The sequence below is a fragment of the Cibotium barometz genome, chromosome 60, assembly GCF_041138505.1.
Source record: "Cibotium barometz isolate CiBa-2024 chromosome 60, ASM4113850v1, whole genome shotgun sequence".
Classification (NCBI taxonomy): Eukaryota; Viridiplantae; Streptophyta; class Polypodiopsida; order Cyatheales; family Cibotiaceae; genus Cibotium; species Cibotium barometz.
Window position 1 is genome coordinate 20,752,376 of NC_141105.1, and position 13,289 is coordinate 20,765,664.

At 40.0% G+C, this 13,289-nt stretch overlaps 1 protein-coding gene across 3 annotated transcripts; it reads left to right on the forward strand.

Annotated features, from left to right (window-relative positions):
- Window positions 1-1,438: 1,438 nt before the first annotated feature.
- On the forward strand, window positions 1,439-4,688 carry LOC147605102 (actin-like). 3 transcript variants are annotated; one of them, XM_086794441.1, is made up of 5 exons: window positions 1,439-1,625; window positions 2,724-2,806; window positions 2,912-3,305; window positions 3,431-4,044; window positions 4,195-4,688. In XM_086794441.1, exons 2-5 carry the CDS (start codon window positions 2,747-2,749, stop codon window positions 4,258-4,260), a joined length of 1,134 nt encoding a protein of 377 aa, XP_086650567.1. In that variant the 5' UTR covers window positions 1,439-1,625; window positions 2,724-2,746; the 3' UTR covers window positions 4,261-4,688. The 3 variants fall into 3 exon arrangements, with proteins under 3 accessions (XP_086650567.1, XP_086650568.1, XP_086650569.1); XM_086794442.1 differs by having other exon boundaries at window positions 1,443-1,625; window positions 2,735-2,806; XM_086794443.1 differs by having other exon boundaries at window positions 1,543-1,625; window positions 2,741-2,806.
- Window positions 4,689-13,289: the final 8,601 nt, after the last annotated feature.

Here is a 13,289-nt window from a genome sequence, read left to right on the forward strand (position 1 = left end):
AAAGGTTCAACTGTGTTTAGGGTAATATTTGCCAACTTAGCTACTATTGATAGACTAATGATAAACTAATTCATATAGTGGCTCATTCCACAATGTCCAAAAATGTAAGAAGATTTTAAATCTAAAGGTAGATTAATGTTGGCCTTCAATACATTACTTACATAAGGTCCGAAAATGAGATGGGGTGCTTTTTGCTCTATCCATGTGAAAAGGGGGCATATTTGGCTTGACTAGTTATTATACTAATAGGCAACCATTGTTGGCCGCATGCAAGGGCCATGCTTCATTTGATGCCTGGATTTTTACGGACTAAAAATCCCCTCTATGAATGTTTATTACTACCAACATTACAATAAAGTCAACCCTCATTAAGTTTGGACTAAGATGCATTAGCATCTCTTAGTAAGTGGTTTATCTATCTCCTTCCACATCCTATATTTGTGCATGTGTGCCTGGATGAAGGTAGGGCATTGCCCATCATTCCTAAGTCCCATTCAACTTCCCTTTCTTCTTTATCCTTAAGGAATTCTCCTTTTACTATTTTTTAAGCTCCTTATTGCTTCTTCTCATGTACACTTTCCAATTTGTATTACTTTTTTTATCAATATCTTCCCTTCTTCATGTCCTTCCCAAACTTTTTATCAACTCTTATTTTAAAAAAGAACACAAAGTTGTGTGTGTGTGTGTGTGAGAGAGAGAGAGAGAGAGAGAGAGAGAGAGAGAGAGAGAGAGAGAGAGCAGTACATCACATGGCGGCCATGTGGCCAAGGATAAATTGCCTGGTCATTGCATTGATTAGCATCACTAAAGGCATGCACATCCCAAGTGATAGTCATTGTGGCCTTTGCCAGTGCATGTGGGATCTTAGGTAGATCCCTCACGTAGTTTGCCTACTTTGATCTTCACCCATCATGGGCTTAGGTCAAGGGAGAGAAGATCAGGGTTGCACAATCAAGTGACCTGATTTTACAGAATATGCAACCGATCAGCTTTGCAGAATATGTTCTATGGAATGTTGTTGTTGCGACATAAACCTGGAGCTTCTCATGTTGCCGTCAGATGATCTCAGATCCCGTATTTGTTGATTGCCTTTTTCATGACCTGATATCCTCTCCTTGAGTCTCATGATAGCATGGAAAGGCATGGAGGTTGCCTTTCTTTGGAAGAGCTCCCCTATGCATGCGCCTTTCCCTGGTTTGTCATGGCCAGAGGTAGTGGGAGGATCGATCAATCACAACTGCTAAAATTAAAAAAACATTAATTGTAAGGAATTTACCTTGTAAACTCACAAGCGAGGTATGGATGGACAACGGTACATGAGCCATGTGAACCTCAAGTTTATTGAGCCCATCGTGTGGAGGGCCATTGTGAGAGTACATTCCAACCAAAACTTGAGTTGGAAAATTAATTGAATATATATATTGGCAGCCGAAAGCGGTGAGAGGGGACCGGGTTGAAACCTTTTTCCAAGGCGGGCATCTTCTTCTTCGTCTGCATCCCATCATCATCTTCCACTTTATCGCCTTCCTTATTGCTAGTCAAGAGCTGCTTGATCCTCTCAACTCTTTGGAAGCATTGGTGCCTCTCCCGACCTGAGATCGCCATCAGATCTTCTCATTTCACAGGTACGTGTTTGCATCTCCTCTTGCTTTCTCTGTATTTTTTTTGTTCTTCTGTGTTGTTTGATGTGGCTATGTTGAGGCAAGATCAGCTCGATTACCACTGAGATTAGTGTTAAAGCATTTTGCTTCTGAAGATGCTTGAGAACTAAGCATGATTAGGTTGTTTTAATCCACACTTAAGCATAGATCTGCACCAGATTGCTTTGTTTTCTACTTTTTAGAGTGATATAGATCAACTTCCACCTTGCTTTGTGATTCCTAAAATGGATTTTGAATCCTAGGATTGCTCTCGTCTTAGGATCAGCCTACACCCTGTCTTGCTTGTCAAAAACCTTAGCATTTCTGTACTGTTAAGATCAACCTCCACATTTGCTCCATGATAGTGTCAAAATGTAAGTAGTGGTTTAGTTTTGAGATCAACCTTTATCCTGTTCTTTACTGCCTATACCAATGTGCTGAGTCGGACAAATTCCCGGCAGAACCTGCACAATGATTGGTGTTAACCGTTGACTTGCTCTGGAGTTCCTATCCTAAATACGATCCAGCTTCATGATTAGCATCCACCATGCTCTGTCTTCCTTTGCCTCCATTCATTGATATTCCTCCCATCCATCTCATCGGGTCTCTCTCAGTTCGACAAATGCCACTTCATGACTCGCTTGGGTCTAGTTGCATTTTCTTGTTACTTATCTTGCTTTTGTAGACTGTGTTCAGCCGTTCTACTGCATTGTTTTTCTTTGGCAGGCTGTGCTTTTAACTTTTCTATACCTTGATGTTCATTCTTCCTGCTCTGTTAGATGGATAATCTGTCCTTTCTCCATTGGTGGGGACCACACTTAGGATAATTTCACGTTTTTCACTTGGAGTGACCGTGCCCTTTTGGTTGCAGAAGTATGCCTTAAATTTTTAGTCTACTTTTGCATCAAAATGTTGCTCAAGCAAACATGCATAATCTTGCATGCATGCATATTTTTCCAGCTTTATAACAACTATTGTCACTGGGCCCTTGCCTGAGTGGCTATCAAACCATCTTGTCTATAAGGGGAGTGAGTTTGAACCCTCTTTCTTATACCTACTTTCCAAATCATTTACCTGTTTCAGGTTGGTGACAGCTGCAGCTGGAGATGGGAGACGCTGATGAAGTGCAACCCCTTGTTTGTGACAATGGTTCTGGAATGGTGAAGGTGGGGCTATATTATTACCAGTGTTCATTCTTTCTTTTTTCCGATGTTTCTTGTATGAAATTGAAGATTTGAACTTCTTTCTTGGAATTGGATGGCATTTTGTAGGCTGGATTCGCAGGTGATGATGCTCCTCGTGCAGTCTTTCCAAGCATTGTGGGACGGCCTCGTCATACAGGGGTTATGGTTGGCATGGGCCAGAAAGATGCTTATGTCGGAGACGAAGCCCAGTCCAAGCGTGGAATCTTGACTCTCAAATATCCAATTGAGCATGGTATTGTGACCAATTGGGATGATATGGAGAAAATTTGGCACCACACTTTTTACAATGAACTTCGTGTTGCCCCCGAAGAGCATCCAGTGCTCCTTACGGAAGCACCATTGAATCCCAAGGCCAATCGTGAGAAGATGACTCAGATAATGTTTGATACCTTCAATGCGCCAGCCATGTATGTTGCAATACAGGCAGTTCTTTCTCTGTACGCCAGTGGTCGGACCACGGGTATGCTTGTTGCTATTCATGATGTTCTGCTGCCTCAATTCTGTCCATAATTTTTGTTCCTTATTAGATTCTCCTCTCACTTTTTGTATAACCTTCCTCTTCTTTTCTTTGTTTTGAATCTGTAGGTATTGTGCTGGATTCTGGTGATGGTGTCACCCACACTGTCCCTATTTATGAAGGGTATGCATTGCCCCATGCCATTCTTCGGTTGGACCTTGCAGGACGTGATCTGACAGATGCATTGATGAAGATCCTAACTGAACGTGGGTATTCATTCACCACCACTGCAGAAAGAGAAATTGTCAGAGACATGAAGGAAAAGCTGGCCTATGTTGCATTGGATTTTGAGCAAGAGTTGGAAACTGCAAAGAGCAGCTCCTCATTGGAGAAGAGCTATGAGCTTCCAGATGGGCAGGTTATAACAATCGGTGCTGAACGATTTAGGTGTCCAGAGGTTCTATTCCAGCCTTCTCTTGTTGGAATGGAAGCTGCAGGTATTCATGAGACCACCTACAATTCTATTATGAAGTGCGATGTGGATATCCGTAAAGACTTGTATGGGAACGTTGTTCTGAGTGGTGGTTCTACCATGTTCCCGGGCATTGCTGACCGAATGAGCAAGGAAATAACTGCACTTGCACCTAGCAGCATGAAGATCAAGGTGGTTGCTCCACCTGAAAGAAAGTACAGTGTTTGGATTGGAGGCTCGATTCTGGCATCATTGAGCACCTTCCAGCAGGTGCTTCCTGAGGCACTTTTGGTGGCTTGGATTTGATTCTATACATGCTTGTTCTTAGATTTCTGCAAAGAGAATTGAGCCTGCTATGCATACAGTAGAATCAAAGTGTGGCTTTTGGTCATTCTAACAGTTTTCTGGTTTGTTGTGCAGATGTGGATAGCAAAATCTGAGTATGATGAATCTGGGCCATCCATTGTGCACCGAAAATGCTTCTAATTGGAAAGTTTTGGCATGATTCCGAGGGCAAATCTGTTTTTGGAGTTTGAGTCTGGTATATAGAAGACTGTCAATCCAAGTGTTGTTTTGGTAAGGTTGACCTTAAAATTAGTCCAAAAGAACCTTTTTGGTGCTGCTGCCCCTTTAGGTTTGATGACTGTCCAGGGTGTCTTGGAGAATGCCCCCTTTAGGTTTGATGACTGTCCAGGGTGTCTTGGAGATTCGTAGTGGGTTTTTAGCTTGGAGCTTCTATTAAAAATCTTGGTCGCTGTTCACTTTTGAAGTCATGTTCTGCCATGAATTGTATTAAGTTTTTTGGATTGCTAAACTCATAGAGGTCTTGTCAAATAATTGTGAATCTGTCTCCTATAATTTTCAGAACAATTCTCCACGAATGCTATGATATGCATGGGGAAGCTTTCTTTTTACAACCTTACATTTCAATTGATCAATGAAGTAATAACCAATGAACTCTCTCTCTGTCTTTCTCTCTCTCTCTCTTCAATGGGAGAAGAGCAGAACAGTGAGGAAGGCAGGATAATGGGCAGTACTTTGAGAGGGACAAGACTAAACTCCAATGAGCATGTGGAATTGAAGGACAAGAATTCTTTTTCATTTGCTGACTATTAGACTGCTGCCACCGTGCATGAACTCATGCATTGAAACTGGCCCCGTAGGTTATGTTCGCATTACGTAGTTGTCATCTGAGCAATCTGACTGTGTTTGAATGATTTTTCCTATAACTATGAAGAAAGGTGATAAATTTCAGGGAGATGCATAGAAATGCGCCTTAATGATGAAGATAAAACAAAAGAAGCAAACTGCAAGAAAATGAATGCTACTTAGAAGTCAACGACTTGGCATATTTACTGGTTATATTGACTCTATATTGTCCACTATCACAAGAAAGTAAGAACAATGGCTCACTAATGCTTCTAGTCATGTGTACTCAAGGGTTTTTCACCTTGCGGTTTTTCTTGAGACCGTCATCCTCCTCATTGCTCCACAATTGTGGCATGGAGCATATGTGGTTTCTCTTATCTTGCATGTGGTTGAATCTGGTGATGAAATTGAGCAACTTTAGTTGGGCTAGTGAGGGTGGCTGAAGCTGTCAAAAGAGGGGAAAGTTTAATGGTATTGTGAGCCCCTGTTTTGTAGAGTGGAATACAAGGCAAGATTGTAAGGAATTCCCCATCTGCCATCTCCCATCACTTCATTTTCTCAGCAAGTTTTAACCCTTAGCGACCTAGTCTTCAGTCTCAGGGCATGTATTTAAAGTCATCATCTTCATACTCTGCGTAAAACATTACTTGGAGCAGCACAAGGCACGCCTTCAGCCTTACCATTCAACGGTTATGAGCTTCTAAAGGTTCTTGGAAGCGTCCATTGAGCCATGGCCACATTCACCACATTCTCTCAAGTAACCTGAAGAGTAGATGCGAAAGAACTAGTCTGCTCTTACAACTCGTGAGTTCAACCTATCGTTCATGCTCGTGTAGGTTCTTGGAGGGATACATGAAGAGCCATGTTAACATGGCCCATTTTGACGCCCAAAGTCTCCATATTCTCTATACAACATTGTGGGTGGATGGAAGATAAAAGATTACACACTTTTTCCTTTTACAGCTCCTAATTGTTATGAGCTTTTGGAGAGATCTCGATGCATAGATTAAAGTCATCACATGTCCTGGGTGCCCTCATGGGTGGATGGACTAGTCAATATCCTCATCAATATAACTCGTTTTGAAGCCTAGAGTTAAATTAGTTTTTGCTCACTTTTTTTTTTGGGTAAGTCACATGAACGGTAACAATGTGTTTAATGGGAATCTAAGGCATGTTGAGAAGAGATGAGGTTTGGAGGAACGTACACACAATCATCTGAACAAGATTGTGAATGTCAATTAGCTCCTCACTTGTGGATGATACATTAAAGTAACACTTGAGTAATTTTAGAGATTAGCATCTTAGTTGCTATCAAATAAACTTTGGAGGACTTGTCCTTGCATTCTTCTTCCCATGTGCTTTTTTATCTTTAAGTATAATAAAAGCGCTCTTGGACTCGTAGGTCAAGCAATGAAGTGCACGAAAGTGAGTCAATTGGACTCTTGAAATAGTTGTTGAAATCGAGACCATTGGAGAGGCATGGAAGAATGAAGTCGACTTGAGAGATTAATGAAAAAATTCTTATCTATTCTTAAAGGAAGAGTGTGAGGCTCATATGTAGTTGAGGGGGCTTGTTGTTGGTGGCAAGGTTTGGGTGGCTAAACAGAGTATAACCTAATGGCAACATTGAGGATGACTTGTGATGTTTATGCTTTTCATCAAGTGAGCCATGGACCATGCTTTCACCCACCATGGCCCCAACATCCACCACAAAGGTACTTAAAAGGACGACCTGTGAGGCTATGGTGCTTGCAATCTTTGCATCGACTTTCTACTAGTGGGTGAGTAGGTACGTGTCCACTCACTAAGCATCTACTACAATAGTTATCTAATTTTAAAAAAAGAATGGCAAAGCTAAAAAGATCACCCATTGATATGGATGAATGTGGATAATTTAGGAGTATTCTAGATTGTTGATGAGGATTTGAATTGCTTCTATATACACGAGGTTCTCACGGCATTCTACCTTGTTTAGATAGATGGTTCTTGTGACTCCCTTGTTGTTATTTTTACCACCTTGTAAGCAATATATTCTCATATTTGCCCTCCTGTTTAAGAGAGCAAGTTCTTGTGTCTACCTTGTTGTTTAAGAAAGCAAGTTCTTATGCTTACCACTAAACTTCTAGGATTTTTGACTCGCTCAAATACGACTTTGTTAAGTGAGGATAGTGAAGCTTTGCATGGGAGCTCTTCAAGTGCTAAACGATATAATGCAAGAGTACTTGTTTCTTTCCTTTGTTGTTGATTAAAGTGTAAGCATATTCTTGTGGTTTGTGATTTCTTCGTTTTTAAGAGGGTGAGGGTTCTTGTTTCTTGCCCTTTTGTTGTTGATTAGAGTGCAAGGAGGTTCTTGTAGTTTCTCCATTGTTGGGAGAGGGTTCTTATGGTGTATGCTTGCTGTTAGTTTGGCCTCCACACCATTTGAGACCTTGGTGCACCTCTTGTAGCTGAGGTTGGTGGTGAGGTTTTGCTTTTTTTTTATTACTTTGGGCAACCATATGATGCAATTACCATTATGATACCCTTGAGGACATAGTAGGTGTGTGTGCATCTATCTTTTTTGAACCTTTCACATTAGGGGTTGGTGTCTTTGTTGTTGAGGTGTCTTCCTTTGTGGAGGCTTAGGGGTTGGTGTCTTTATTGTTGAGGTGTCTTCCTTTATGCAAGCTAAGGGGCTCTTGTAGGCTTCTTTTAAAACCTCCACTTCAGCATTAACTTCATAGTATCCTTGAGTTTGCAAATAAGCTTTTTGAAACCTACATCCTTGGAGTTAGCATAGGTTTTTGTTGGGCTCATGTGGGTTTTTTATAGAAGAGGTGGTAGGGTACTAAGTTGTATTATATGGCTCATATAGTTTTTTTAATGCATATAGTACAAAATTATTCAAGCAATTTTTGAATAATACTATGTATAACAAATAATAAACACTCTTTTTGAACAAAAACATTTTGTTTGAAAATTTTATTAAATAAGCGTGTGTCCAAAACGTTTTTGAACCAAAGCTTTTCTTAGAGAGAGAGAGTTATCCTCTCTTTTTAGGTGTAGATGTGTGTATTTTGGTTCTCTGTGCCCATCTTAGTCACGTACATGGGCTAGATGTTGGAACTTTGAATCCTTTTTATTTGTATAAATATATATTTTAAATTTATTTTAAAATATTTTTAAAGTTTTATTTTAGTAAGATATATTTTTGGTATAATAGTGTATTTTAATTTTAATTTATTATTTATTTATCTTAGATAGTTTTTATGCCATAAACTAATTTAGTTCATTTCTAAAATAATTCTTTATTGTGTGCCTGAATTTGGGCTAGTGGTGAGAGCACGCTTGCATGTTGTGCATATTCTAGCTCACTATTCCTTTTTGTTTGTCTTGGGCTAGTTGTATTCATCATGTTCATGTATGTGGGCTAGCTGTGAACATTCTTGTTTCATTCAATAGGGCCAATTGTGTTCATCCTATGCGTGAATTTGGGCTAGTGAGCACTCTAGCATGCTTTGCACATTCTAGCTCACTATTTCTTTTTGTTTGTCGGTGGGCTAGTTGTATTCATCATGGTCATGTATGTGGGCGAGATGTGATCAATTTGTTTTATTAGGGCCAATTGTGTTCATCCTAGTCCCATATGTGGGCCAGCTATGGACATTCTAGTTTTGTTCAGTTTGTTTTTTATAGGGCTAGTTGTGTTTATCCTAGTCATGCATGTGGGCAAGCAACTATGAACATCTCGAATGCTTTATCCCTTGACCTAGTTTTTGTGCTTGTGTGAGGTTAGTGTGTGCATTCTGTCTCATTAGAGACTGTGAAAATTCTAATTTCATCTCTCCTGAGTGCTTTGAAAAATATCGCCCACACTTACCATGCTCTACGTGTGTGTATTTATTTGTTGACTTGACATTTACACGTTTTCATGTAGCACACAGGTCAAAGAAAGCATAGATTTTATTTTACGTTATTCATTACTTGTGTATGTTGTTATATCAAATGATTGAATATTTGGTTCTTGTTAAACTTACTCTATGATTGTTATCTTTCACGATGATGATAAACATCTTATGTATTTACCATCATGCATTTATAGACCATGGCACATGTTGGAGAGAAAAGAAAAGAGAGAGACTTGATAAAGCCCAAGAGACACCATTTGATAGAGAGTGTTTTGATAAACTTGGTGAGCATGCCTGAGGCAAACATCATGCTTGCTTTTAATCCCAAATTGAAAGAGTTGTCTGATCTGGAATATGACTTGGCTGGTTGGGCATTTAGAAGTGGCCTAAGTTTGAAGATCAAATATATCTTCTAACCATTGGTTGCTTACGTGCAATCAATGCTTGAGAATCTTCTAATAATTGATTTGCAGTGCACTTCGTCTATGCTCTTTGTGGTCCGTAGACGAGGGATGGTGCCTCCTTTGTTTTTCTTGGAGATTTGTGTCACATTTATGGATTTCTTTCTTGAGTTATTATGCCGTCATGATGGTATTTACCTTGAGTTAGGATGTGGTACTTCCCCTATTCTCAAGCCATGTTTGAAGACGGGCTGTGTGTGTGCCATATGTGTTGCCTCTTCTACTTGCTAGGAAGTGGGGAAGGCATGCAGAGGCTAGTAGTTCACAGGCAGGTGATGATGAGATTGACACACGTGCAGGAGATAATTTGTATGACTAGTGAACATCTGCACCTTTTTCTTAGTTTTTGTGGGGTGATTTTTTGTTTGGATTTTCCACCTTTTTCTTAGTTTTTGGCTGTGGATTTCACATCAGGTTTGCATTGTGGTTTCAATGACTATGGATGTTACGATTCTGGTTGTAGATTCTAATGATTGTTGTCTCGCTTAATGATCATCATAGTTATGTTGTTATAGCCTTATCAATGATGTCGAGATGCTAGTCAAATATGAGTATGTAGGGATAATGGATTGGCCGTACCTCTATTAAGGTGTGGGACTGGAATGTTCTAACTTGTTTGTGATGCCTTGAAACCTGTTTTTGTTTTGATTTCGATGCGAAGTCAACTTCCCCAATATGCGGAGGCGATGGCAAGGACAATGGTTAGAGACCCAATATTTGAGATAGAACATAAGGAGTGACGCCACGTCTGCCATTTGTTTATTGATGATGAGTGTGAATCTGCATGATTGCCTACCATTGAGTTTTTGGACATTGCCATCCATTGTTTTGCTGTGGTTGCTTCAAAGGTTTCATGTGATTGTTTCTGTTCATGAGCCTTCACGACCATTTTTAAAGCTGCTCAATTTTATGGAAAATTCACTTACAATTGTACATGTGTTTGTTCATACTCTCTTCATGTAGTATGTGTCCATTAATTTTGGATGTCACAAATTGATTTTGGATTTCACAAAATTGATTTCGCATGAAAAAATTCACGAATTGATTTTGGATGAAAGAACCATTTCTCAATTCCCCTTTCTTTTTGGGGTCTCCTTTGCCATGCTCCGCTCGATTTTTTTTTCACTCAAAACGACTCGCTCGGAGGATGGTAGAACTCATTATCAAAGCTCCCTTCATAGGAGCACACGGGTTTGGGCTTTGCCATCTATTGTATCACTTCAGCAATATAGTATTCTTCTCCATCTCTATTATTGTGCAATTTGAGTTTTAAAGTTTTTTGTTGTGAAAGATCCTACTTCTTGTGAGTGTTCTCTTGTAAACACCCACATGTATCTTCTTACCACATTATAGATGCCACATTACAAAGTCACCACATTATGGACCCATTATGGATGCATGTCTAAAACAATACATTTACATGTCTTTAAAATTGATAATTGTGTTTGATTACAAAAGGTCAACACTTTCTTCGGTTACCTTTTCACTAGGGTTTTGAGATGCATTTCGAAGCATATTAATTCCATTTCCTAATATCGCTCAAGCTCCACTTCAAGTCTTTGTTTTCATTCTCTAACTATAAAATATGTGCCCCAAGATGAGCGATAGTCTCAACAAAGGCACTCTCAATTATGTGTGTGCAGAGCTGTGTGTCCGAAGTTGAGGAGAGTTACAAGAGTGTTGTAGCCCTGAGTTATAATAGGGGTGGCTTCGATAACAAGACAAGTGATAGTCTCAAAGGCATTCTCAACTGTGCGTCCAGCTTTGTGGTGATACTTAGCTAGGTATTTGCTCCACATCTCTGGCTTATTAACTGGAGGAGGTGTTTAAGTCTTTGATGTCTTTATTGATGTTCTGTTGCCCTAATCTCCTAACCCACATAAACATCATCCAATTTTGTTGAAAAAAATACCAAGATGTTTTTGGCATGCAAGTCTTTGTGCCATTTTTGTGAATATACTTGACAATTTCCATCAAACAATTAATGATGTTGAATATATGCCTTTTGATATTCTTTTCCATTTCCTACTTCATTCAAAATCTCTTGAAAGTCTATAGGTGTTAGATACGAGCCATCTGCACTCATCAAGTGCATCCACCTCTCCAAGTGGCTATCCAAATGGCCACTATATTATACTTATAAATGAATATTAGCTCATTTTCATGTCTGACTAAACCTAGAGGATTGATGAAACCTTGGTAAGAGATGTGGAATTGTGTAGCCTCTACAATAGCATGCATCTCCTTGGTCATGAAACCACCAGTTTGGGCCATGCTTCTCCTTGGTCATGAAACTACCACTTTAGAGCATGCATCACTGAAGGTTCCTTCATTCACTTTGAACCTTCTAAGTTGAGAAAAAGCATATGAACCTAGTCTCTCTAATGCAAAAAAGTGATATATATGCACCTCAACAACTTTACGACTAGGGTACCACATCTTCACAAAGTTGTTATAGCTTGTTACGTAGAGGAGGTTAGCGTCTTTTGACAAAGATTGCATTGAATCTTGCACAATAGGTAGTTGTTCACCCTTTCCTTTAAAAGTAGCATCATGCAATTACTTTATCAAGGAGACTCTATATTTGAAATCATGTTAAGTCGCAATCTAGGGATCTACTTGTTATATCAAGCAAAATGCTTAAACAAAATAAAATGCCTCATTGCATATAGAGGTGCAAGCAAAACTTGCAATAGGACCTCTGTCTGGAATCCACCACTCTCATGGTGACCATACAAGGAGTGATGCAAGACAACAATCCGCTGGTATATCTCTAGATCTGATGATATACGACAGTACTGATCAACCCAACCAATAGTCTCCCCTACAACCCATTGCAAAAATAATCATTGCATTAAAACCATTCTCAAATCAAACAACTCAAACCAAGTAGAAAGGTAGAATGTTCATGGAATACCTACCATGGATGCCATAATCAATCACCCTGAATCAGAGAGTGTCGATGCAGCCAATGAAACTCCATATTGCACGTGGTCCTCTATGATAGTGTCCCAAGGAGGCCTACACATGGCACCAAGTAGAACACCCCCACCGAAGGGGAGGTCCAAAAACACAAAATCTGCTGCCCAAGACACGGACCTCAGGAAATCTGCAAGATATGTGGGTGCATTTTGATCACATCCATAGAGTCTCGAGTTGGCCAACTATGTATGTCCATATGTATGACCTTATGTCCGTGACCTTTTTGACAATAGTTACATGTGAGTTTAAAGTGGAGGATAGGTATGCACAAATAGAGTTTTGGAAGATGCTGAATCAAGTGGTGCAAGATAATGGCTATGAGAAAGCATAATTCCGAGGATTCATGGCAGACGAGGCCAATGTAAACTGGGTTGCAGTGTGTGCTATTTACTTTGGAGGGTCAAATAATAGGGTGCCAGAGAAGGAAAGAGCTTGCATTTTTCATTGGGAGGAGCAGAGCATGGTGCATCATACACAAAAATGTATACGGCCCCCTTTTCATGAGGATCACAAGTCTTTATGCCATAATCAATCACCCTGAATCAGAGAGTGTCGATGCAGCCAATGAAACTCCATATTGCACGTGGTCCTCTATGATAGTGTCCCAAGGAGGCCTACACATGGCACCAAGTAGAACACCCCCACCGAAGGGGAGGTCCAAAAACACAAAATCTGCTGCCCAAGACACGGACCTCAGGAAATCTGCAGGATATGTGGGTGCATTTTGATCACATCCATAGAGTCTCGAGTTGGCCAACTATGTATGTCCATATGTATGACCCTTATGTCCGTGACCTTTTGACAATAGTTACATGTGAGTTTAAAGTGGAGTATAGGTATGCACAAATAGAGTTTTGGAAGATGCTGAATCAAGTGGTGCAAGATAATGGCTATGAGAAAGCATAATTCCGAGGATTCATGGCAGACGAGGCCAATGTAAACTGGGTTGCAGTGTGTGCTATTTACTTTGGAGGGTCAAATAATAGGGTGCTAGAGAAGGAAAGAGCTTGCATTTTTCATTGGGAGGAGCAGAGCA

What these genes read in the sequence shown, in the direction of transcription:
- LOC147605102 (XM_086794441.1), top strand. Translation starts at nt 2,747, where the DNA reads ATGGGAGACGCTGATGAAGTGCAACCCCTTGTTTGTGACAATGGTTCT. An exon ending in CGCCAGTGGTCGGACCACGG is followed by an intron (nt 3,306 to 3,430) that starts GTATGCTTGTTG and finishes TTGAATCTGTAG; the next exon opens with GTATTGTGCTGGATTCTGGT. An exon ending in CATTGAGCACCTTCCAGCAG is followed by an intron (nt 4,045 to 4,194) that starts GTGCTTCCTGAG and finishes TTTGTTGTGCAG; the next exon opens with ATGTGGATAGCAAAATCTGA.